The sequence below is a fragment of the Thalassophryne amazonica genome, chromosome 11, assembly GCF_902500255.1.
Source record: "Thalassophryne amazonica chromosome 11, fThaAma1.1, whole genome shotgun sequence".
Taxonomy (NCBI): Eukaryota; Metazoa; Chordata; class Actinopteri; order Batrachoidiformes; family Batrachoididae; genus Thalassophryne; species Thalassophryne amazonica.
The window spans coordinates 97,226,605-97,254,237 of record NC_047113.1 but is presented as its reverse complement, the minus strand read 5'-3'; the positions used below and the strand labels follow the sequence as shown (position 1 = coordinate 97,254,237).

The window sequence follows — 27,633 nt, the reverse complement described above, 5'->3', positions numbered from 1 at the left end:
GTAAATCTGGTCATGTTTTCTGCATAAATAAATGTTATCCATTCTTTGTGCTCAAACGCCAAAGCAGGGGTGAATCCAGATGGAATGGGGGCGTGGGGCAAGGATGTGCCTCCTCTCCCCCACAACACCCCTAGATTAAAGGTCCAGTTTTGAAGCCTTTTTTTTTTTTTTACTACAACTACTAATACTACTTATAATAATAATAATTTCAACAAGTAAAATGTTTAGAGAGAATTTAAATGTTAGAAAAATGTTAGAAAGCATTTAATAGTTACATTTATAAACAATGTAGGTTAGAAATTGCAGGTTTTACTGTTACAGTGTTGTCAACAGTTAAATATGAGGTCAAGAAAGAGGTCTTTATTTTACTTTTTGTAAAACAAGTATTTATTTTCATTGAAGTCAAGACAGGGTGACTATAAAGTGAGTTTTGGCGAAACAAGTATCATTGTCATGTTGAGGTGGCAAAGGGTTGTTGTCAGCAGCTGGGGAAAGTAACTAAAAAATTAACTAGTAATCTAACTTAGTTACTTTTACAATTGAATAATCAGTAAAGTAACTAAGTTACTTTTTCAAGGAGTAATCAGTAATTGGATTACTTTTTCAAAGTAACTGTGGCAACACTGTTCATTTTAGGGGGAGCAATGGCCCTTTTGTGGCCTACGCTGTGCTGGGCTGATAGTCCATCCCCTCCTCCCAAAACTAATCTTCCCCAGGGTCTCCTCCCAGATGGATGTGCCTGTAACACCTCCCTAGAGAAGCGCCCTGGGGGCATCCTTAACAGATGCCTGAACCACTTCAACTGGCTCCATTCAACATGAAGGAACAACAGCTCTACTCCAAGCTCCTCACAGATGATTGAGCTTCTCACCTTCTCTCTAAAGCCCCTTTCACACCGGGCCCACTGCGAGTTGCGTTGTGCGGCGTCATGACGATGCCACGTGGATGCAACCCAGTGCCGGGACGATGTTGCTCAATGCCACAACAGCACGAGGGACACAAAGGACGAAGCGAATCAGATGTCAAAAATTAAACATGTTTAATTTTTTTCTGCAGCCTGAGACCTGCTGCAGCTACTCGCTCTTAAATTCTCTAAAAAATGTGTCTCCCTACTTCTATGGTTTGAATAAAGTCCATAAAAGTCCTGCTCACAGACTGATTGCCAGAGACAGGACATGTCCACATCAAGTAGAACTCCAGACTTCTCCACACGGACGGTTCGTTCGCATGCGGACCTGCAGCCAGTCTCTGCACTGTCACCTCCTCTCTCCCCTTTGCTGCGCGCACCTGACGCAGACATTCCTGCGTCATCATGACGCAGACGTCATGACGCAAAGCAGACCCAGCGTGAAAGGGGCCACATTCCTGAGGAAACCCATTTCGGCCGCGTGTAGCCATGCTATAGTTTCGGTCCTGAGCCAACCTTCATGAACATAGGTGAGAGTAGGAATAAAGATAGACCAGTAGATCAAGAGCTTTGCCGTTTGACTCAGCTCCGTTTTAGTGACAACACTACGGTAGAGCACATGCAATACCGTCCCTGCTGCGCTGGTTCTCTGGGCAATCTCACGCTCCATTGTCCCCTCACTCGTAAACAAGGCTGCGAGGCAATCCAACAGTTTCCTGCTGAGAACCATGGCCTCAGATTTAGAGAAGTTGATCGTCATGCCTGCTGCTTCACACTCGCGAATGATCCAGTGAGTGCTGGAGGTCACAGGCCGATGAAGCCAACAGGACCACATCATCTGCAAAAAGCAGCGGTGAGACCCTGAACCCACCTAAGTGGAAACCCTCCTCCGCTGACTACACCTCGATATCTTGTCCATGAATATCACAAACAGGACTAGTGACAAGGCGCAGCCCTGGCAGAGGCCAACCCCCATAGGAAATGAGTCCGACTTACTGCCGAGCACCCGAACACAGCTCTCGCTGTGCGAGTACAGAGACTGGATGGCCCTAAGAAGGGACCCCCTCGGTCCACAGTCCCGCAGCACATCCCACAGTATCTCCTGGGGTACCCAATCATACAACTTCTCCAAGTCCACAAAACACATTGACTGGTTGGGCATACTCCAGGCACCCAACAGGATCCTTGTGGGAGAGCTGGTTGGTTGTTCCACAACCAGGGCAAAATGTGTTCAGAATTTTGAGGATAACAGGAGGGTTAACACTTCTCTGCCCCAACTGCTAAAAAATGCAGTCCAAAAAGTAGCCTTGCGTACAAATGAATAAACAGAGGTGATCAGAAAAGTGCTGCCCTCTGCTGGATGAGGTGACTTTCACAAACCTTCCTCCCTGATGGCATTAATTTTGATATATTTTCAGCTAATGAAACCACAAAATACTGTTTTATTATATTATAATGTTTATAATGATCACTGTCAGCCCGTGTATTTTGTGTTTAAGAAATGAGCCGTACCATTGATGATTCTGGCCACCCTCCAAAGTCGCAGCAGGATCAGGAGACCCATCCCATCAAAGGCATCCTCTCTGAAGACAAAGATGATGTCCAGAATGAATGACACCACCACCACCAAGCCATCAAACACCTCAAACTTGTGCTGGAAGAACTCCAAGCGGTAGGCATACAGCTTTCCAGCCAGCTCCATGATGAAGAATGTCAGAAGTGCCAGGCTCAGGTAGTGGAACACCTGAAAACAAGCAGAACCACTGTGACGCACATCACCAATAGGGTTTGTGGAACGATTAACACTCCAGACCACATCAGGATGGTGTTTAACTACATATAATGCAGCAACTTCACGCCACCTCCCAACTTCTCAACATAACCTCACCGTGGCAGCTGGCTAGTCCAGTCACAACAACTAACTAGCAGACTCACTTGGACAAAATAGCATAAAACGTCACTCAAATCAAGCTTGTTATACTCATTTGTGGAAAATCATAGACTGTACATACTTGTACCACCCATTCTTGTCTTAAAATAGACTGTAAACTATACTGATGTGTTTTAGAAACAGTTTAGACACTGGTAAAGCAAGAAGGCATAGGTCCTCGAGAGGCCCTGAGGGCTAATGGTGATGGTGCTTATACCTGGACTCTGTAGCATGAATTGGGTGAGAGTCAATGACTCCCCACAATGGGAAGACAGCCCATCAAATGTTACTTCCCCAGCCAAGGCCACTACCCATTTACAGTTGGGTGGATTGGGACAATGCAGAGGAATTGTCTTGTCCAAGGATACACTGCAGGTGGGATATGATGGAAATCCCAAGTACACAAACTAACAATAAGATGAATATAATAAAACTGCATCTACCTCAATGACCAGAATGATGCCTTGTGATTGGACATTATGCAAATTTGGGAGGACACATTCAGAATCAGAATAGCCTTTATTCAGTAAGTATCCACAGAATACAAGGAATTTCACTTCAGTTTAAGCTGTACTCTCTCTGTACAGCATGTATAAATAAATATACACTAAACACTGAATAATTCACAGTAACAAAATGTGCAAATGAAATGTGCAAGTAAAATAAATTGTACAATAAGAGAATAAAAAATGAATGAGTGAGTTTTTTGGCAGGTTAAGTTGTTCATCAGTGTGATGGCCTGTGGAAAGAAAGTGCTCCTGTGTCTCGTTTTGATGTACAGATCTCTGTAACATCGCCCAGAGGGAAGGAGTTTAAACAGTGTGTGTCCAGTCAGTGGAATAGTTAGCGTTTAGGCCTACAGTCTCAGACATGAGAGATTTTGAGGACAGTGACCTTATGTTAATGAGAACCAAACTGATTATCTCAATGGGGTTGACAATTGGACTGTTGGGATTTGGGGGTGGTTCCAGAGTAGTAGTAGTAGTAATGGGTATTAAGTTGTCAAATATATCCCTCTATGCTCTTTATGGACACATCTGCGGAAACAGGCCACAGTCTCAACCTAACGAATTTCCCTACCTACCACATAAACTGCACTATCACCATAGTGGATTTCCTGTGCCAATTTCTCCACTAAGCAAGTAAATTCCAAGTCCACAATAGTCATTTGCCCTGTAGGTTCTCTAATCACCTGCTTGGTGGCTTGCCGTAAAGTCCTAATGTTACCCTCCCTGTAAAGCTCTATTTATGTTCGCAGATAAGATGGTGGCGCCTTCCCCAGTAGGTTGAAGGCCGTCTGGCATCAGCACGCCATGGCGACCCCAAAAAGAAAGCCTGTTATCAATGAAACTAAAGCTTTGCTGTCTACAAAATTGCACCAGCAAGCTATTCAATGATGTCAGCCTGCTCAACGCCTCATCATTTCCCTGGGAGAGGACCAAAGACTATTAATCAATGTCAACACATATTTCTGGCAAGGTCACAAGTCCTATGTCGATTTTTGTGACCTCAGAGTGCATCATCCTAATATCATTGGTGCCAACATGGAAAACTGTGTGTCTATATCTAGTGTCATATTCCTTTGTCTGTCTGCAGTTATATGATGTCAGCACCCTAAGGTGAGAGGCAATGTCAGGTGCCCTGGCCCCAGGAAAACAGTTAACTCAGCTGGCATCTGTAATCTAACTTTGCAGGTGATAGAATCCCCTATCACTAACACACGGCGTTTCACAATGGAGATAGGGGTATAAGTCACCCATGGATTTGGAAGGTTATCAACAGGCATATCCAAGGTTAAAAAATGGTTCACAGTCGGCAATGGCGACAGTGAGCAGTGAATGAGTACCACAACCAGGCACCGTGCACCAAGCCCTACGCGACTTCTTCCACCTAACCACAGTTCCAAAGCCATCCTTTTTAGCCGGCATTGCTCAGCTAATTCTAACGGACATGCTAGCCGGCCCGACACTAACCTTATCTGGAGTGCACATAATATGCACTAAGAAGCTGCACTAACTTATGGACACGTCTCTCTAAAAGAGCCACCCTTTCTGCCAATATCGCACAAGATTAATGTAGAGAGTAATGTAATTTGTGCACCAGAAAATCCAAGCATGTAGCCAAGCTAGAGCAATACCTAACCACTAACGAAAATGATAACCACTCCTAAGATTCACACAGGAGAAAACTAATGAGCTAAAATTTGCAGAGGATGCCCTTAAAAACTAACAAAAGTGTTGGACAGGCAACAGAAGTAAGAAAAACAATTATAATTTTCTATTAATTAGAAGAGCGTCGTTCTAGCCAGCACTCCATCCGGAAGAAAAGTTGTCAGGTCAGTTGCCAGGTTTCCATTTGCCACAGTTTCTAGATTCTATATCCTATATCAAGGGTGGCCAAGTTCGGTCCTCGAGAGCCACCTTCCTGACACTCTTAGTTGTCTCCCTGCTCCAACACACCTGAATCCAATGAAACGCTCATTAAAAGTCTGCTAACGAGTCTTTCATTGGATTCAGGTGTGTTGGAGCAGGGAGACAACTAAGAGTGTCAGGAAGGTGGCTCTTGAGGACCAAACTTGGCCAACCCTGTTCTATATCAATTCATGTATTTGTAATGTCTGGGTGCTCGGGAAGCTCGGAGGAGAGTCGCAGCTCCTTCTCGTTGAAAGGAGCCAGCTGAGGTGGTTCGGGCATCTGGTAAAGATGCCTCCTGGCACCTCCCTAGGGAGGTGTTCCAGGCACATCCATCTGGGAGATGACCCCTTGGAAGACCCAGGACTCTGTAGAGAGATTATATCTCCACACTGGCCTGGGAACGCCTCAGGATCCCCCCAGTCAGAGGTGGTCAATGTAGCACGGGAAAGGGAAGTCTGAGGTCCCCTGATGGAGCTGCTGCCCCCGTGACCCAAACCCGGAAAAGTGGTTGAAGATGAGTGATGAAAGGGATTCACCCATTCATATATGTACCAAAGTTGTGCTACCCAACAGTATGACCACATATTTGGGATGCTTGGTCTACCTTGTTCTTTGCTTCTCTGTTGTTTTCCTACTTTCACTCTCACTTTTTTACTTTGTTAAATGAATTGTGTAAATATTTTATCTAAATCTATAAAAACCATTGGGAATTGAATTTGGCAGCATCTGTAAAGGGTATAATAACCTAGGCAATAAATTAATTTTGAGCACATTTATCCTATCCAGCCAGGAAACAGGGTTCCCCATCTGTGTAGGTCTTCCCTAATGCATATTAAGATTGGCTTAAGGTTAAGCTTGACTAATTTTCCCAGAAAAGGACCAATTTTCATTCCAAGGTATGTTATCTCCTTAGGTGACGCCTGAAAGAGAAATTAAATCAAATCAATTTCATTTATATAGCGCCAAATCACAACAAACAGTTGCCCCAAGGCGCTTTATATTGTAAGGCAAAGCCATACAATAATTACGGAAAAACCCCAACGGTCAAAACGACCCCCTGTGAGCAAGCACTTGGCGACAGTGGGAAGGAAAAACTCCCTTTTAACAGGAAGAAACCTCCAGCAGAACCAGGCTCAGGGAGGGGCAATCTTCTGCTGGGACTGGTTGGGGCTGAGGGAGAGAACCAGAAAAAAGACATGCTGTGGAGGGGAGCAGAGATCAATCACTAATGATTAAATGCAGAGTGGTGCATACAGAGCAAAAAGAGAAAGAAACACTCAGTGCATCATGGGAACCCCCCAGCAGTCTAAGTCTATAGCAGCATAACTAAGGGATGGTTCAGGGTCACCTGATCCAGCCCTAACTATAAGCTTTAGCAAAAAGGAAAGTTTTAAGCCTAATCTTAAAAGTAGAGAGGGTGTCTGTCTCCCTGATCTGAATTGGGAGCTGGTTCCACAGGACAGGAGCCTGAAAGCTGAAGGCTCTGCCTCCCATTCTACTCTTACAAACCCTAGGAACTACAAGTAAGCCTGCAGTCTGAGAGCGAAGCGCTCTATTTGGGTGATATGGTACTATGAGGTCCCTAAGATAAGATGGGACCTGATTATTCAAAACCTTATAAGTAAGAAGAAGAATTTTAAATTCTGTTCTAGAATTAACAGGAAGCCAATGAAGAGAGGCCAATATGGGTGAGATATGCTCTCTCCTTCTAGTCCCTGTCAGTACTCTAGCTGCAGCATTTTGAATTAACTGAAGGCTTTTCAGGGAACTTTTAGGACAACCTGATAATGAATTACAATAGTCCAGCCTAGAGGAAATAAATGCATGAATTAGTTTTTCAGCATCACTCTGAGACAAGACCTTTCTAATTTTAGAGATATTGCGCAAATGCAAAAAAGCAGTCCTACATATTTGTTTAATATGCACATTGAATGACATATCCTGATCAAAAATGACTCCAAGATTTCTCACAGTATTACTAGAGGTCAGGGTAATGCCATCCAGAGTAAGGATCTGGTTAGTCACCATGTTTCTAAGATTTGTGGGGCCAAGTACAATAACTTCAGTTTTATCTGAGTTTAAAAGCAGGAAATTAGAGGTCATCCATGTCTTTATGTCTGTAAGACAATCCTGCAGTTTAGCTAATTGGTGTGTGTCCTCTGGCTTCATGGATAGATAAAGCTGGGTATCATCTGCGTAACAATGAAAATTTAAGCAATGCTGTCTAATAATACTGCCTAAGGGAAACATGTATAAAGTGAATAAAATTGGTCCTAGCACAGAACCTTGTGGAACTCCATAATTAACCTTAGTCTGTGAAGAAGATTCCCATTTACATGAACACATTGTAATCTATTAGATAAATATGATTCAAACCACCGCAGCGCAGTGCCTTTAATACCTATGGCATGCGCTAATCTCTGCAATAAAATTTTATGGTCAACAGTATCAAAAGCAGCACTGAGGTCTAACAGAACAAGCACAGAGATGAGTCCACTGTCTGAGGCCATAAGAAGATCACTTGTAACCTTCACTAATGCTGTTTCTGTACTATGATGGATTCTAAAACCTGACTGAAACTCTTCAAATAGACCATTCCTCTGTAGATGATCAGTTAGCTGTTTTACAACTACCCTTTCAAGAATTTTTGAGAGAAAAGGAAGGTTGGAGATTGGCCTATAATTAGCTAAGATAGCTGGGTCAAGTGATGGCTTTTTAAGTAATGGTTTAATTACTGCCACCTTAAAAGCCTGTGGCACATAGCCAACTAATAAAGATAGATTGATCATATTTAAGATCGAAGCATTAATTAATGGTAGGGCTTCCTTGAGCAGCCTGGTAGGAATGGGGTCTAATAGACATGTTGATGGTTTGGAGGAAGTAACTAATGAAAATAACTCAGACAGAACAATCGGAGAGAAAGAGTCTAACCAAATACCGGCATCACTGAAAGCAGCCAAAGATAACGATATGTCTTTGGGATGGTTATGAGTAATTTTTTCTCTAATAGTTAAAATTTTATTAGCAAAGAAAGTCATGAAGTCATTACTAGTTAAAGTTAAAGGAATACTCGGCTCAATAGAGCTCTGACTCTTTGTCAGCCTGGCTACAGTGCTGAAAAGAAACCTGGGGTTGTTCTTATTTTCCTCAATTAGTGATGAGTAGTAAGATGTCCTAGCTTTACGGAGGGCTTTTTTATAGAGCAACAGACTCTTTTTCCAGGCTAAGTGAAGATCTTCTGAATTAGTGAGACGCCATTTCCTCTCCAACGTACGGGTTATCTGCTTTAAGCTATGAGTTTGTGAGTTATACCACGGAGTCAGGCACTTCTGATTTAAGGCTCTCTTTTTCAGAGGAGCTACAGCATCCAAAGTTGTCTTCAATGAGGATGTAAAACTATTGATGAGATGCTCTATCTCACTCACAGAGTTTAGGTAGCTACTCTGCACTGTGTTGGTATATCGCATTAGAGAACATAAAGAAGGAATCATATCCTTAAACCTAGTTACAGCGCTTTCTGAAAGACTTCTAGTGTAATGAAACTTATTCCCCACTGCTGGGTAGTCCATCAGAGTAAATGTAAATGTTATTAAGAAATGATCAGACAGAAGGGAGTTTTCAGGGAATACTGTTAAGTCTTCAATTTCCATACCATAAGTCAGAACAAGATCTAAGATATGATTAAAGTGGTGGGTGCACTCATTCACATTTTGAGCAAAGCCAATTGAGTCTAATAATAGATTAAATGCAGTGTTGAGGCTGTCATTCTCAGCATCTGTGTGGATGTTAAAAGCGCCCACTATAATGATCTTATCTGAGCTAAGCACTAAGTCAGACAAAAGGTCTGAAAATTCACAGAGAAACTCACAGTAATGACCAGGTGGACGATAGATAATAACAAATAAAACTGGTTTTTGGGACTTCCAATTTGGATGGACAAGACTAAGAGTCAAGCTTTCAAATGAATTAAAGCTCTGTCTGGGTTTTGGATTAATTAATAAGCTGGAATGGAAGATTGCTGCTAATCCTCCGCCTCGGCCCATGCTACGAGCATTCTGACAGTTAGTGTGACTCGGGGGTGTTGACTCATTTAAACTAACATATTCATCCTGCTGTAACCAGGTTTCTGTAAAGCAGAATAAATCAATATGTTGATCAATTATTATATCATTTACTAACAGGGACTTAGAAGAGAGAGACCTAATGTTTAAAAGACCACATTTAACTGTTTTAGTCTGTGGTGCAGTTGAAGGTGCTATATTATTTTTTTCTTTTTGAATTTTGAAAGACACTAGGTGGGGCACAAGCTGTTATCGCACAAATAGGTATGGCCTCTGTCTTTAGTAGATTAACCCTGAAGCCTGATAAATGTCCAAATTGTTGTAAATATTCAAGCAGGCATAGTATGGTGGTATCGATCTAAGTATAGCAGGAAACTGTCTGCATACAGAGAAATTTTATGCACTGTGCTTTTAACACTGAAGCCTCTCATCACTCAGCTAGATCTAATGAATTCTGCTAAAGGTCCAATGGACAGTGTAAACAGGTGGGGAATCAATGGATACCCTTGGCAGGGACCGTGCTCCAGGAAGAATGGGTCTAAGCAAAGGAGTTGGTCATCACCGTTGCTTTGGGGGAATAATACAGCAACGTTACCCAACTTCACCCAATCAATAAAATCTGTGCCTACTTTAAATTTTTCCATTGTATGAAACAGGAAAGGCTACTCGACTCTATTGAATGCTTTTAATGAATTCAGAGATACTACCAGTCCCTGTACATTAGGGTTATGACAAATCTCAAATTTACTAGCCTGGGGTTATAAATGATGAACTTTTACCTAAACCTCACAAAAATGACTTTGGTTTTGTCAGACCTTGAAAAAACCTCCCGCACCCAAGGCAGTTTCATATTTCACATTAAAACACCTACAGTAGTGTTTAGAATAATAGTAGTGCTATGTGACTAAAAAGACTAATCCAGGTTTTGAGTATATTTCTTATTGTTACATGTGAAACAAGGTACCAGTAGATTCTCACAAATCCAACAAGACCAAGCATTCATGATATGCACACTCTTAAGGCTATGAAATTGGGCTATTAGTAAAAAAAAAAAGTAGAAAAGGGGGTGCTCACAATAATAGTAGCATATGCTGTTGACGCTACAAACTCAAACTATTATGTTCAAACTGCTTTTTTTAGTAATCCTGTGAATCACTAAACTAGTATTTAGTTGTATAACCACAGTTTTTCATGATTGCTTCACATCTGCGAGGCATTAATTTTGTTGGTTTGGAACCAAGATTTTGCTCGTTTACTAGTGTGCTTGAGGTCACTGTCTTGTTGAAACACCCATTTCAAGGGCATGTCCTCTTCAGCATAAGGCAACATGACCTCTTCAAGTATTTTGACATATCCAAACTGATCCATGATACCTGGTATGCGATATATAGGCCCAACACCATAGTAGGAGAAACATGCCCATATCATGATGCTTGCACCACCATACTTCACTGTCTTCACTGTGAACTGTGGCTTGAATTCAGAGTTTGGGGATCGTCTCACAAACTGTCTGCAGCCCTTGGACCCAAAAAGAACAATTTTACTCTCATCAGTCCACAAAATATTCCTCCATTTCTCTTTAGGCCAGTTGATGTGTTCTTTGGCAAACTGTAACCTCTTCTGCACATCTTTTATTCAACAGAGGGACTTTGCGGAGGATTCTTGCAAATAAATTAGCTTCACAAAGGTGTCTTCTAACTGTCACAGCACTTACAGGTAACTCCAGACTGTCTTTGATCATCCTGGAGCTGATCAATGGGTGAGCCTTTGCCATTCTGGTTATTGTTCTATCCATTTTGATTGTTGTTTTCCATTTTCTTCCACGTGTCTCTGGGTTTTTTGTCCATTTTAAAGCATTGGAGATCATTGTAGATGCACAGCCTATAATTTTTTGCACCTGCGTATAGGTTTTCCCCTCTCCAATGAACTTTTTAATCAAACTATGCTGTTCTTCTGAACAATGTCTTGAACGTCCCATTTTCCTCAGGCTTTCAAATAGAAAAGCATGTTCAACAGGTGCTGGCTTCATCCTTAAATAGGGAACACCTGATTCACACCTGTTTGTTCCACAAAATTGACGAACTCACTGACTTAATGCCACACTACTATTATTGTGAACACCCCCTTTTCTACTTTATTTTATTAATAGCCCAATTTCACAGCCTTAAGAGTGTGCATATCATGAATGCTTGGTCTTGTTGGATTTGTGAGAATCTACTGAATCTACTAGTACCTCGTTTCCCGTGTAACAATAAGAAATATACTCAAAACCTGGATTAATCTTTTTAGTCACATAGCACTACTATTATTCTAAACACTACTGTAGCGGCTCAAACACTCCTTATTATAACATGTCAGTTTTACATACAATACACATGAGGAATACATGAAAATGAGTACATATAGTAGCATTTGTAGTTTTTTTTATAGTGTTTCAGATTTGTGTATTAGTGTTAATAAATTTGCTGTTAAGATATTTGTTTTGCAAGTCGACCGAACCTCCATCAACTTTACAGCTCTCTCAGCTACTATGTTGGAGCGAGGCACATCAAGCACTGATAGTTCCTTTTTCCAGTGAGTAGAGAAGCATTTCACAGCTTTGGGACACTTAAGTTTGGATACTGCTGACAGCTGGACTTCATAATCCGTCTCTGAACAGTGTTGGTTAGAAAACCAGGCCCGCGACCATGTAGTTGCAATGAAATCGCAAGTTAGCCTCAGCTGTTCTCGCCAATTTGGAAGAAGGAAAAATGCAATAAGTGCAAAAATTCCTCGTGAGTTCCACCTGCCACTGTGAAGTGATGGCAGCTTGTGCCATTTGATGCGAGCCCATTTTTCCTCCGTTTTGTAAAACGTGTATGCTTCACAAAGCTCAAAAAGGAATTTAAAATCATCTCTCCAGCCAAAGTTCTCATACTCTGGTATTACTTCTGTGCCCATGTATGCATTTTGCAAATCATCATACTGTTCCAAAATCTCATCAATAAACTTGTAGTTAATGTTAGGTGACCGTGATCGTATAGGAAAAAAGAAGTCCAACACATGTCGCAGAACAAGATCAAGAATGTAGTGTTGGCAGCCAATGTATTGAGGTTCATCTAATCCCTTGTCTCGAAATGTTCTCTGAAGCCTGGCTACAACACCATTTTTGCGGCCAGTACTGACTGCTGTTGTGTTAGAGATGATCATCTAAATACTGTTCCATGCATTGTACTCATCAAGCAGGTCCTGTAGTGGTATATAGATGTCTGCAGCGGTTCCACTGTCACAAGCCAAAATGCCAAGTTGTAATGTTCTTCTGTCATTTTTCAAGCACACAACTTGGTACTCCTTATTGTCAATTTTCTTACCATCAAAATGCAAACAAAATTTCTCTTCAGAGATCAGTTCCATGAGGCGGTTCTTCATCTTCAGCCAGACTTTGAAGCACCTGTGACGCTTTTGTGGTTGACAAAGAGTGTTTAGACACCAGTTTGGCAGCAGACTTGGTTGAGTGGCATGTTAAATTTGATCTATTTTACTTTTTTTTTATTTCTTTTAATTATTGTTTATTAATATATTTTAGCAATATTTATTTGTATATATTTTCTTGTTATTTCTTGATTCTTGTTAATTCTTTTCTTGTTACGTTATTTTTAAATAGTATTGTGTAAACTCATGTATTTTTAAAAGTGATGTGGTGCTAGGTGCGGGAGGTTTTTTCATGATCCAATGAAATAAACTTCAAAAACGTGATCTATGGGTAAAGTTCATCAAATGCAACATCAGGAAAATGAAAGTTTTGAAAAAGTTTTGTAGTCATAACCTTACTGTACACTGATGTCATTTTCCCATTGTTGTTAGAGGAACGTCCTCCCTTTAATAAAGCCTGTTTGATCAGGTCCTATCAAAATAGGTATGTGTGGTTCAAGCCTCAAGGTCAAAACCTTAGCTAAAATCTTTGCATCCATGTTAATGAGCAACACAGGCCTGTAAGAAGCTGGGTCTTCTGGATCCTTGTTTTTTTCAGGATCAGACTAATACTGGCCATTGACATTGTTTCAGGTAGGCACTATCAAAGAAAAAATGATACATTTAAGCCAAATAGGGAGTGAGTTTACCTCTAAAAGCCTTGAACCATTCTACTAGTATCCCGTCTGGGCCCAGGGCCTTTCCACTATGCATTAGAGTTATTACTGCTAAGATTTCCCTCTCCTGAATAGGCTCCCCTGAGATTTCTTGCTCTTTAGTCACTGTTGGTAATTTAATTTTTGAGAACTTGTCGAGTTCATCATTGGTGCCATTACTCAGATTTGTAGAATGACACAAACACTGAGTTAATGCTTTTCCTGTCAAAATATCTCTGCCCTGCTGAGTCAGCATGCCTTAACCCAGCCACTACACCCTGCTATTAAGGCGGGTGTCATTAATGAGGTATTACATAAATTTAGGGTTGCCACGACTACTTGACACGCGACTAAATGTTGACTATTGAAACCGTCAACAACTAATTTAATAGTCAATGAGTCATTTGCTTTGAAGCAGCGGCTCGAAGCACTGCTTCATTGGATCTTTGCTTCGTTCCTCTTCAGAAGCGGCAACTCTGCTTTTTATCCCCTCCCAAAGCCATTAAATATGTCAATCATGAACCATTTTTGTGTGGATTAAAGTGACTAACTGGGACTCCTGCCTTGTTGTGAGAAAGAAACAAGAATCGTCCTCCGTTCTGTTGCTCCAAACACTGCGGCGCCGAGTCAAGTTAGAAAGATAGAGTCTGCTCAGAATTAATAACTTCAAAGCAAATCGCCGTTTAAATCAAATGACACCTCTTTCCAAACTGCAATCGTCAATCAGAATGTTTTTTTTCCTCCCAAAATGAGATGTTCTGGCTGACGTGCAGCAGCCCAAGACTGTATGGCTGCAGACCTACAGACTCCAGCAGCCAACTGAGCTCAGTTCAGACGTATGGAGTGACATCCATGCTGTTAATGTCTGAAAGGAAATGCTTTTGACAAAAACTAGATTTTTTTTTCTATCTACGTCCTGAGATCAAGGATCCAGTGACCAATTTCATATTTATTTACTTTAAGACACAATAAAATGTTGCTGACACAGAAAACCTGTAAAGCCTACTTGTAGCACAGAGAAAATTCACAGGAGGTATCGATAAGGAATCAGATTGAGAAGCGGAATCAATATAGATAAAATGTGATAAGCTGCAATTTACGTATGATCCGACTAGTCAACTAATCGCAAAAATAATCGTTGACTAGTCGACTATCAAAATAGTCATTTGTGGTTGCTCTACTTAGATTTAGAGAATTTGACAGTATCTCACTAGGCGTGCTGACGAAACTCGTAACATCTACAAAAAGCACAACCTGATTATTTGATCCTATACCATCAAAACTGTTTAAGGACCTGTGACCCACTCTTGGGCCGACTCCGCTGGAAAGTATTAATCTCTCATAAACCTCTGGATCTGTTCATAAATGTTTCAAATCTGCAGTGATTAAACCATTACTTAAGAAACTAATCTAGTCCTAGTGTATTGAAAAACTATAGGCTGATATCAAATCTATCATTTTACTCTAAAATTCTGGAAACATTGGCTTCACAGCAGCTTGTAGACCACCTTACTGAGAATTATCTTTTTGAGCCACTGCAGTCTGCTTTTAGAAAATATCATTCCACAGAGACAGCTCTCACTAAAGTGGTGAATGACCTTCTGCTTGCAATGGATTCGGACACCACTACAGTTCTGATGATGTCAGATCTTAGTGTTGCGTTTGATACCGTGGATCATCATATTCTACTCGATAAGCTGGAGAATCATTTTGGGATTACTGGGAATGCCCTTGCATGGTTGATGTCATACCTGACCAGTCGTTCTCACTGTGTTTTGTACAATAACACTACCCCTAACCTTAGTGACATGAAATCTGGGGTTTCACAGGGGTCCATCTTAGGCCCCCTGGAAATCTGGGGTTTCACAGGGGTCCATCTTAGGCCCCCTGCTTTTCTCCATTTATATAGCACCCCTTGGGCACATATTGCAGCATTTTGGGATTACCTTTCATTGCTATGCTGTTGATAGTTATACATGCCGATAACTGCTGATAATCTCATCCACATAAAATCCGTAGAAGATTGCCTTGCATCAGTAAAAAGCTGAATGTCTAGCAATTTCCTACTTTTAAACTCTGATAAGACTGAAATGATGGTTCTTGGTCCAGTGAGACATCTGCATCAATTTGACAAGCTAATACTTAGCCTAAGCTTGTGTGTCACACATCACACTGACAAAGTGAGGAACCTTGGGATAATGTTTCATCCTGTGTCGTCCTTTGACCTCCATATTAGAGATGTTACGAGGACTGCTTTCTTCCACCTGTGAAATATAGCGAAGATTCGTCCCATCCTGTCTATGGCTGATGCTGAGACCCTGATTCATGCGTTTGTCTCTTCTAGATTAGACTACTGCAATGTTCTATTTTCTGGTTTACTGCAGTCCAGCATTAGGGCTCTCCAAACAGTTCAAAATGCTGCTGCTAGACGTCTGACATGAAGCAGAAAGTTTAACCACATTACACCCATTCTGGCATCTCTTCACTGACTTTCTGTCTCCGTGAGATCGGATTATAAGGTTGTTATTGGCCTATAAAACTGTTCACAAACTAGCACCTCCCTATCTGGCTGACGTGGTTGAGCCCTACATACCGGCTCGGGCCTTGCAGGACTTCTTTATGTTCCTAGGGTGAATAAAAAGTCTGCGGGTTTCTCTTATTGTGCTCTTGCTCTGTGGAATGATCTCCCTGCGCAAATAAGGCAGTCGGATTCTGTGGCGATTTTTAAGTCTAGAGTCAAGACCCATTTGTTTTCCCAGTCTTATCGTTAGTATATTATGTTTTTATGTGTTTTTTTAAATCTTGTTTTATTCTTTTTTTATTCTTTTATTGGGGGTTCTGATCTTTTAATTAATTTTGTTCGAATTGTGTTGTGTGAAGTGCCTTGAGGCAAATCTGTCGTGAATTAGCGCTATGCAAATTAATAAATTTGAATTTGAAATTTGAGTACGAATTGTGTGGGTTAAAGTAAAAAGTGAAATATCTCACTGGTGGATTCAAAATTCTCTATATATCTGTCAGATTTATATCATTTACATTTTAACTAGTGAAGCACCTACATTAGTCTGCCTATAAGCAGTTGTTGTAGATCTGTCTAACTTAGTATTTAAGCTGTAGTTGAAGTTGCCACCCACCTCTGTGAGATGGTATTCCTCCAATACTGTTGCTATCCTCCTCCAAAATAGTGGTTGCAGTAGGTGCAAATCTGTCTGAGGTGAGAATAATTTAAAAATAAAACATGGCGTTACCGCACTGCTGAATGTTTAATGCTCGGCTAACATTAGCTTAGCCTTTAGCTGCAGAATCCCTCAGTCAAGCTGAGTGAAGATTTTAATTTGTAAATGGTTCAATCTATTTTTATTTTTTACCAAATAAAACTACAGTTTATTTAAATTGTTACGTCTGAGACTACAAAAAACCTCAGACTTTAAATAACCTAGATTTTTTTCATTGTTTCATATTTCTTTATATTTTAAGAATTTTTTAACTTGTTCCACATCAGGAACATTTGCTGTGCAGACATCAGACTGACTGTCGGGGAGGGCAGAAGAGGGCAGCTGGATGGTTCACCAAGGCCATAGAAATTCTTCTGGAGGAAAACAGTGGGGCGTTTTGACCTTCGGAGGCCGATAAGACTGCCATGTTTAGGGTTGAGCAGAGAAAGCACATCTGCAACTCCTCTGACCAACCAAATCCAATTTATAAGTATTCCCTGGTCTCTGACATCTTCCTTTGCAAGGCGTACATTTGCTCTGAGATGTTATCCAACTTACGTCTGAATTCAAGGGTTAATGTAGTCTGAGAATGTATCGGCTTGCCCAACTCATTAATCATGACGGACAGGTGAGGGGTCATGGCTCAGTTAGCAGCCGTCTTGCCAATTCTCCGGTAGGTCAGGGCAGCACATAAACCAATGAGTACCAGCCGTCCCACAATAAAACCAAATATAAATAAATCTTCGACATCCTCCACAGAGAGTGGTGCCAAGCATGCAATATGCCGTTTCTCCCAGGCATCAAGAACATAGCCCACAGGGTAGGTTCCATTTGGGCATGCAGGGTCCCCCAGCCCTGATTTCCTTGTTGAAAAAAATGTTGTCAACAGCGTTCAGAGACCAGCTGATCAATTCCATGGTTAATCCAATATAGTATGAAGAATTCACAGTCCGGTGAAGTACGGACTTTGAAGGTTGGAGCAGAGATACAGGAAGAGAAAGGCGAGAGAATGAGATGCGACCGCCCTTGCCGGAGTCCCAAGCAAGACTAGAATAGTCAAATTCATATTTTAGTAATTACTCTGTCGTGATCACAACATTAAAATTAATCACATACTCTGAGGAGATAATTAAAAATTGAAATGACAATTAATTAGGATTATGTCACATTGAGAAATCTTAATTCACAGACACACTGCAGTCATTGTTGCATCATCTCCTGTTGTGTTTATACAACCCAATTCCAACGAAGTTGGAACGTTGTGTAAAATGTAAGTAAAAACAGAACACAATGATTTGCAAATCCTCTTCAACCTATATTCAAATGAATACACCACAAAGACAAGCTATTTAATGTTCAAACTGATAAACTTTATCGTTTATGTGCAAATATTTGTTCCTTTTTTAAATGGATGTCTGCAACATGTTTCAAAAAAAGCTGGGACAGTGGTATGTTTACCACTTTACCGCAGCGTTTCTGGATGTTGTTGATGTATGGCTTTCGCTTTACATCGCAGAGTTTTAAGTTGCACTTGTAGATGTAGTGACGAACTGTGTTAACTGACAATGGTTTTCTGAAGTGTTCCTGAGCCCACACGGTAAGATCCTTTACACAATGTCAGTTTTTAATGCAGTGACACCTGAGGGATCAAAGGTCAGGGGTATTCAGTGTTGGTTTTCAGCCTTGCCGCTTATGTGTAGAAAGTTCTCCAGATTCTCTAAATCTTCTGATTATGTTATGGACTGTAGATGATGGAATCCCTAAATTCCTTGTAATTGAACGTTGAGAAACATTGTTCTTAAACTGTTGGACTATTTTTTTCACGCAGTTGTTCACAAAGTGGTGATCCTTACCCCATCTTTGCTTGTGAATGGCTGAGCCTTTTGGGAATGCTCCTTTTATACCCAGTCATGACACTCACAATTAGTGTCCTCAGTTCCCAAACGCTTATTGAGTGTTGTTAGAAGGAAAGGTGATGTAACACAGTGGTAAACATACCACTGTCCCAGCTTTTTTGAAAATTGAGCAAATATTTACACAAAAACAATAAAGTTTATCAGTTTGAACATTAAATATCTTGTCTTTGTGGTGTATTCAATTGAATACAGGTTGAAGAGGATTTGCAAATCACTGTATTCTGTTTTTATTTGCATTTCACACAATGTCCCAACTTCATTGGAATTGGGGTTGTATTATTAATATTAATATTTATTTACAGTGTCTCTTTTTCCTGGTTGAAATGCAGATATAAATGAATCTACCCGACCTAAAAATGTACACATTAATTTTCATGCAATTTTATTTGTTTAAAAATAAATGTCCAAGGTTCTTTATAATGTTAATCAACAAATCATCTCATGTGAAACAACAACAGGTTTTAATTTAAAGTGTGGGTGACACTACATGTAATGTTTTTTGAGTATTTAAGCGTAAAATTAAAAAACAGTTTAAAATTTATCCTTTCCCGGTGCACAGTTACTTAAGAGATACATATATGGATTTTGAACTGCTCGTGACTAAAAACCAGGAACGTCCTGGTGAGTCCCAACATAGGAGGAGGAGAAAGTGACATCAGCACGAGAATCATTATCTTAATAGCCCCATTAATTTACAGATTTTTACAGGTTACTGACAGCCCTGTCTCCACCGAGTGGTTTCCATCGTAGCTGCACCGTGTTTTTGGTGTCAGAAAAGTTAATTCTCACCGGCAGAATCCTTTTGATTAGCAAGGGGAACACTTTTATATTGATGAGTGCGTGGGCAGGGTGTCTGTGGCTTCTTCACTCGATACAGAGGCAAAACTGAGTATTTTCACATTATTTTATTTATTTATTTTTTTTGGTGTTTATGGGATAATATTGTCTTGTGCAGACTGAGATGTTATGAGCAAATGAGGGACTGGGAGTCTTTCAACTTGCTGCGCAAAGTGGCTGGCAGTGGAACAGGAGGAGGCTTCGTCCGCAGCAGAGACTCGATCCATCAGCCGCAATTAAATGATTACAGCCGGTGCTGTAACCTGGCACCAAACTTGTGACAAATGGACTTTTCTTCATCTCCGGACATAAAGAATTAAATTATTTTCAGACATTGTTTTGTAAAGGTGGATAAGTTTTCATTAGGTTGAAGATGATCTCACTGAAACGGACAGGTAAGACTGTATTATTTACTCTGTGTGTGAATGGTTTACATATTTGATTTAACCTTTATTTAACCAGGTAAGTTAAGAAAAAAAAATCTTCTTTATAATAACAACCTGGTGGGTCGGTAACTTGCTATATAAACATGCAACATTAAATAGCATGCTGATAAACATGTTATTTAATAACAGCATGATTATCATGCTACTAATGTACAGTACATTTCAAGAAGGAAACAAGATTTATTTTAAAAATAGCTGATATTTTCAGTCCCTCGTGTCATTTTTCAGATGTGAAATGTATGTACCTGTTTCCAAGAGAAAAAAATCCACACTTCCTCATCACTTTTTTCTGATGTCAAGGATAGTAAAACACACTTAAAAAAATTGTTATCAGTTGACTATGACCACAGAGCTGGGGGAACAAAGCAGTTTATCATCTCCTGCATGCCGAAATCACCTGCATTATGTATTTTATAATCACCATTCTGTGTTCTGAACTTGGCCAATACTGTCACTGTTGTCAGGCTGAAGGTTTTCCTCCAAGGTTTAGTCTCCCTTACTGTGGTCTAAATAAGGCTCAAAACCATAAGGCTGAATCCCACACAGCTTCTTCAGAACCACCTTCAGACTGGATTAAAAAAAGAAAAAAAAAAGAAAAAAAAGCTCCACATTAGAAAAAAATCATCTGAAAACAGCTTGACCTCCACTATGTTTACAACTGATTTGGGCTTGAATCAGCAGGTCCCGTTCTCGTGATGATGTAGCAACATGTCCGCAGCTGAGGCCTGAAATAGAGTGCAGGCTTCAGACAGCTGTAGTTTATCCTTCACCTGCACACTTATCTACCTTTATTGTTCAGGATTTTTAAAAATATCAATATTTCATCATTTTTAGTGATTATTTGTGCATGTTTTGGTATCACCTAAACTTTAATATATGGTTTTAATTTACAGATGAACAAAGATTTCGAAAGACTTTTTTTTTTTTTTTTTTTTTAAACTTAATTACTTGTTCTAATGTAACAAACATTTTTTAACTTTAAAATGTACATTAATCAAAAATTAATCTTGAGGTAAAAAAACATTTGTAAGGATTTTCTTCAGAAAACTCTTGTATATAAATGAGCAGTTCTGTGACACGTTGCTGCACTGTAGGCTTCCGTATATTGGCCTGATGCCTCATTTCTATTGGACAGCACGAAGCTACGTCATAGCGCGCAGCGGTGAAAGTTGGAGTGGGTTGAACTTTGACCGCGGTAGTCTGACGACAAGCAGCAATGCGGAGCATCGCGTCAACTCGGCTTTAGACACGGCGCGTTGCATCAAAAAGACAAAGCATTTCATTGAAAATAATGTTTGTAGAGCGATCCGCAATGCGTTTAACATCCTGAATGCGTGTAGTGTGAAAGGCCCTTAGCTTGCCCAGTTTATGTGAAAATTCCTGCCTGGTGGTGATAAACAAAAACAAACAACTTGAACATATATACACCTGCTGTAACATTTAACCACCCCGTAGGGCGCACGTGTTTCTCAATTTCCCTCCCTAAGACGACATGTTATATAAAAACCTCTTACACGGATAGCCATTATTCAGTTATCCTCATCAGCCTAAATGTTACATTTCTGGGCCTGTAGTCTATTAACATGCTGCTACAACAAAAACAGTGGCTCATACATTGAAAAAAATGGTTTCTCCCATTTTGGTTGCTTTTTCATGGTGATGTAAGAAGTACGTAGGAAGACATACCTCTGTGTTTCTGCTGCAGTTTTGAAGAGCTTGTTATTATGTGTAATATGTAGCACAGCAGGGAAGAACCTCCTGTAGGGGATCCCCAGTGGAGTGACCTTTTTACCTCGAGGAACTCGCGCCGTCTTTTCTCCACCATAGGTGAAAAATCCTCCAAGAGATGAATGCGGTTCCTGGATTCCCGTATTTCGCACATGCTTTGTGCCTTTTGCATGATGAGTCCACGTAATTACAGAGATGAATGTAGATGACCCCCGATCTTGTGGGCTCCACCTGCTGCGCTGGAGTGTGGTGACACCTGTCCAACTTGATCCAGTCGATTTTCACCGTGAGGTTCAGGGTTTTTGACAGCCACGTTTCGAAGACGTTTTTCGCGTTGGCACCCTCTGTACGTTGTGAAAGGTTCTTACATCAATGTTATTACGTCTGGACCTGTTCTCCTGGTCTTCTAGCCAGTTAATGGCCTTGCTTAGCCGTGCCTCCATGCGCTCAAGTTTAGCTACCAGCTGTGACACCATGTCTTCTGTGTCCGAGGTTCCCTGTTCTGTGACTTTTTACAATGGCTTTTACCTTTTTGCACACCGAGCTCACTGACATAGCTATCTGGTTGAACTTCATATTCAAACTTAAGCTGAGTTTGGTGAATACTCCACTTATTTTGACTACCAGACCATCTATCTCCTTGCGCTCCGCCATCTTGTCAGGACCGCTGGGCACCGTTCCCGGCCACGTTTTTGAGATTTAGACCACAAACCTCGTTTGTCTTTGCACACAGTTCACACAGTAACATTACTTCTCTCTCTGGTCATACTATTTTGACTGTGTCAAGGCATCTCTGAAGTGATCACAATTGTGTTTCATCCGGGAGCTACCTTCTATCTTCTCCACATCACGGGACCCTCCCTTGCCATCTTATATTAAATTATGTGAATTTCCTTTGAGTTGTTGAGAAAATAAGTAAAACAGCCGTGTATAAAGCTCATAAATCCTCCTGAGTAACCAAAAAGAAAAAGCCTTCTCTAACTAAAAGCACACTTGGAGTAAATGAACAAATTTGTGCCTCACCTGCGGAGCAATGTGTCCATGTTCCAACTGGATAACGGACAGATCTATAAGCAGCTCTGCCAGAACAAAAATAGCATCCAGAATCACCAAACACACCACCGCCACCTGGAAGCACAGAGAAGCAGCAACTTCACCAGAGTACAAACCCTCAACACTAGGGTTATGACAAATCTCAAATTTATTAGCCTGGGGTTATAAATGATGAACTTTTACCTAAAACTCACAAAAATGACTTTGGTTTTGCCAGACCTTGAAAAAACCTCCCGCACCTAAGACAGTTTCATATTTCACATTAAAACACCTAGCAGCTCTAACACTCTTTATTATAAGATGTCAGTTTTACATACAATACACATGAGGAATACATGAAAATGAGTATATATAGCATTTATAGTGTTTTTAATAGTGTTTCAGATTTGTGTATTAGTGTTAATAAATTTGCTGTTATGATATTTGTCTGTTTTGCAAGGAGAACGAACCTCCATCAACTTTACAGCTCTCTCAGCTACTATGTTGGAGCGAGGCACTCACCACTGCTTCCTTCCTCACTATCACTGGATTCAGAGATAACCGTCTGGCTTGTCGAGGGTTCTGATGTGTGTTTGGCCCTTTTTGATGGATGGATTGTTGACATAGGAGCCACTTTCATGGTTGTATATCCCACCCTGCCTCCTGATTCAATTTGTCTTTTGTACAGTTCTTTGTCCTCACTACAAAGCCAATTTCCATTTGTTTTTGTAATATCGAACAGATGAGCAAGATTTTCTTCAAATTCTGCATTTGGTCCCTTTCTGTATTTTTCAAAAGATGTGATAAGTTTGTCAACCTTTGCAGACACTTGTTTGGAAAGAACAGGAAAATTCAGCTTCTCCCAAAGCTCAACAATTCCTCAGATATTTTTTCTGAGTCGGTCATGTCGTCCTTTCAATTCATCAAAAATTCGCTAGAATCTTCCAACGATATCTCTGTTGGAAGGCATTTTACATAATGGTTCACTCATATCCTGTTTTAGCTCTGGTATACAAGGACGGCACTTTGTGCTTGATTTCAAAATTTGTGCCCATTTTTCCCCAGCTACTTCCACTGCTGATTTTGACATTTTACTTTGCAAGCACATATTTCCAAAAAGAAGAACTCAACAGCAGATCCTCCAAAGCAATACTGCAAAGAAAGCAAAACTGTACGAATGATGTGATGTGAACAACTATACACTGGTATAAATGCTATGAACTACAAAAGCAGAACACTGCAATAGATCAGCTCATCACAATATTTATAGATTTTATTTTATCTGTTATCAATTTTATCTAGTTTACCTTTATTTTTTATTTCTTTTAATTATTGTTTAATAATATATTTTAGCAATATTTATTTGTATATATTTTCTTGTTATTTCTTGATACTTGTTAATTCTCTTCTTGTTATGTTATTTTTAAATAGTATTGTGTAAACTCATGTATTTTTAAAAGTGATGAGGTGCTAGGTGCGGGAGGTTTTTTCATGATCCAGTGAAATAAACTTCAAAAAAGTGATCTATGGGTAAAATTTCATCAAATGCAACATCAGGAGAATGAAAGTTTTGAAAAAAAGTTTTGTAGTCATAACCCTACTCAACACGACACAAAACACCCCGGATCAACGCTCCCCTGAAGATGAACACAGTGACAAGCACGTCGTCTTTCTCCAGGTGCTACACGACACATTTCAAAAAACAAAATTTGCTGCCACAAGTTTGGCAACAACTACCAACTAATGAAGTAGTAAAGTCTTTCGCTTGTAGCGTGGTTGCTTTGGCACACTATGTGACGGTCAACACAGCTAGCCTGTTAACGCCTGTTGAACGTAAAAACTTGCTTGTATACCAAATTTAGCTTCCTGGCTCAGAGTGTTTGTACCCCATCAACTTGGCTATTTTTAATTAATTTATACCAAGTTGTAGAGATTTGCTTTGAGTTGAGGTTTAAGGAAGATAATTTATGAAATTTGTATTTATTTATTTATTGTAGCTTTTGTATTTTTTGTATTTGAAATGGCATAAACAAATAAAAATGCATGAAACACCAAGTGGCCAAATACTTTTGAACTGAGCTGTATATCTGAGTCGCTGGGCTGGGAATATGATCGTGTGTGCATCTCTCCTAGCTTGGTGACAGAGAAGTACCCTCCAACTTTTAGGATGTAAATCAAAGATCTCACACACCACAAGAGGGCGTACTCAGATATTCCATACCATATGGAGACCTTTCTTGTCATATTTGGAAAAAATGAATACCATTGACACTGAAGTTACAAACCGCTGAACCCGTATTATATGTAATCTACAACTTAAATGCTTATGTGTGTGTGTACATGTAGCACTATATTTATTTTTCTGTACTTATTTTTTTTAATAGTAAGTCCTTTCGGCTGCTCCCTTGTTTGCACTCGGGGTCGCCACAGCAAATCCAAGGTGGATCTGCATGTTGAATTGGCATAGGTTTTACGCCGGATGTCCTTCCTGACGCAACTCCACATTACAATGAGAAATGTTTCAGGGGTGGGATTTGAACCTGGAACCTTCTGCACTGAAACCAAGCGCATTAACCACTTGGCCACCACCCCTGACTTATTTTTATTTAATAATTTCTACTAATATATTTTTTTTTATCTTATTTACTTATTTTTAATTAATTATTTTCTCCTTTTGTTTGTGTGTGTATTTACTCAATGAATATGTGACCTATGTTGTAGGGCTGGGGCTCTGTTGGAGCATGCCAGGTAGGGAGGGGGGGTGTAATGTGTCTACAAATGTATATTTGAATTGTTGATATTGATGCGGAACTTAAAAAAGACTTAAAAAATCTGTTTAGGTCAACTTAGATTTACCAAACAGTACCATACTGTCTTATCTGACACCTACTGAAAGATGTGACTGCTCTGATGTGGATCACGGGAGCTTTAAATTTCGCGCTGCAATCAGCTGACTACCAGTAACAATTAAAAAATAAAATTAAATAAGTGCGATTAGTGCACTGTCAAATCACTATAAAAAGCCCACCAGGCTTATAACACTGTGAGGGTAACACTGTCATCTCTCTGAAATCCAAAGCAAAAGTTTAATTTTTTTAAAGTACTCCAGGCAAAGTCCAGACCAAATAAATAAATAAATAATTAAATACTTTGCAACTTTTCTCACTGACCCCAATTCATATCTTCCATAAGGTGAGGAACCTTAACCCAAATTTTTAACCCAAATGTTGAATGAATGTTGAATAAATTGAAGAATGTACCAAGTATTAATATTCTAAATTGTTAAATTGAGCGGTCCCATCAGTGATGTGACCTTATTATCACATGCATGACATAAATTGGGAGCATGTGGGTTTGAGTTTGCATACAGTTTGAAAGTAGTTTATCAGTGTATTTCATTTTCAATGGCTTGGGGCTGCCCAGACCAATTGCTAATATAAATACTGTTATACTTCAACTGAGCAAGATCCAGGATTCATGGTTGTTGGTGTGACAGGTTGGCATTCATTTAGGTTACAGAACATAACACCCCCCCCCCCCCCACACACACACACACACACACAAAACCACAAAATAAACATTGCATAGTGGTATGGCCCAGAGTTCTGGAGACTTCCTAGGTCCTGAGAAACCCAAGTGTCAAGAAAGTATAGAGATGCAATCAAGCATTATTGCTATGTTTTGACCTCAGCCACATGAGGTGTGCAGCCAGTACATTATGAGTGCCAGTCCCAAGCCCAGATAAATGAGAAGGGTTGCATCAGGAAGGGCATCTGGTGGAAAAAGTGCTAAAATTAAAGATGCAGATAACAAATCAAATTTCCATACCGGGTTGGTGAAAGTGGAAACTGGTCTACCGCTGGGTTAGAAGAAGAAGAGGAGGAAAGCGTATCCAGAGACAGTGGGAGAAGAGCAAAACTAGAAGGGTGGAAGTGAGAGTCGGGACTTGAAATGTTGGCGGTATGACGTAAAGGGAGAGAGCCGGCTGAAATGATGGAGACATATTGTGTGTGCAAGAGACCAAGTGGAAGGGACGTAGGAGCAGCAGCATCGGCAGTGGGTTCAAGTTGATGTATCATGGCAAGGATAGAAAGAGAAATGGTGCTGAGGTCAGTTTAAAGAAGAGTATGTTAAGAGTGTGTTGGAGGTTAAGCGAGTGTCTGACAGGGTGAGTGTCAAGTTGGAAATTGAATGGGTGATGATGAATATCATCAGTGCATATGCCCCAAAGGTAGGTTGTGAAATGAAGGAGAAAGAAGATTTCTTGGAGTGAATTAAGTGAGATGGTGGAGAGTGTGACCATCATGAAAGAGTGGTGATAGAAGTGGACTTCAACGGGCATATTGGTGAAGGGAAAAAAAGGTGATGAAGAAGTAATGGGTAGATATGGTATCAAGGAATGTGGAAGGACAGATGGTTGTTGATTTTGCAAAAAGAATGGACATGGCTGTGGTGAACACCTACTTTAAGAAAAGGGAGGAGCACAGGGTGACATGTTAGAATGGAGGAAGATGCACATAGGTGGATTACATTCTGTGTAGGAGATGCAAGCTAAAAGAAATCAGAGACTGTGAGGTGATGGCAGGAGTAAGGGGTCATGGAAAAGTGCTTAGTGCACTTTGTTTCAGTGCAGAAGGTTCCTGGTTCAAACCCCACCCCTGTTACATTTCTGCATGTAATGTGGAGTTGTGTCAGGAAGGGCATCTGGCGTAAAACTTGTACTTGTGCCAATTCAACATGCAGATGGACCTCGGATTTGCTGTGGCAACCTCGAGTGAAAACAAGGTAGGAGCTGAAGGGACTTGCTAAGGTGGTGGAAGGAGAGAGTGTAGCTCGACAGCATAGGATGGTGGTTTGTAGGACGACTAGAGGTGAAGAAGAAGAAGAGAGTCAGAGTTCAACAAAGGATCAGATGGTGGAAGCTGAAGGAGGAAGACTGTTGTGTGAAATTCAGTGAGGAGGTGAGAGAGGCACTGGATGGAAGGGAAGCAGTTTTGGACAACTGGAAAATTACTGCAGATGTGGTAAGGGAGACAGCTCT

General features: G+C 40.4%; 1 protein-coding gene across 3 annotated transcripts in view; it reads right to left on the bottom strand.

Moving 5' to 3' along the window:
* hvcn1 (hydrogen voltage-gated channel 1) overlaps positions 1-27,633 on the bottom strand; it is a 75,736-nt gene that overhangs the window by 17,278 nt on the left and 30,825 nt on the right. For all 3 annotated transcript variants that reach the window (XM_034180881.1, XM_034180879.1, XM_034180880.1), the window contains 2 exons: positions 22,584-22,688; positions 2,420-2,651 (listed from right to left, as the gene is read on the bottom strand). In XM_034180881.1, coding sequence (XP_034036772.1) covers positions 2,420-2,651; positions 22,584-22,688 — 337 coding nt within the window. The remainder of the gene's footprint in view (positions 1-2,419; positions 2,652-22,583; positions 22,689-27,633) is intronic.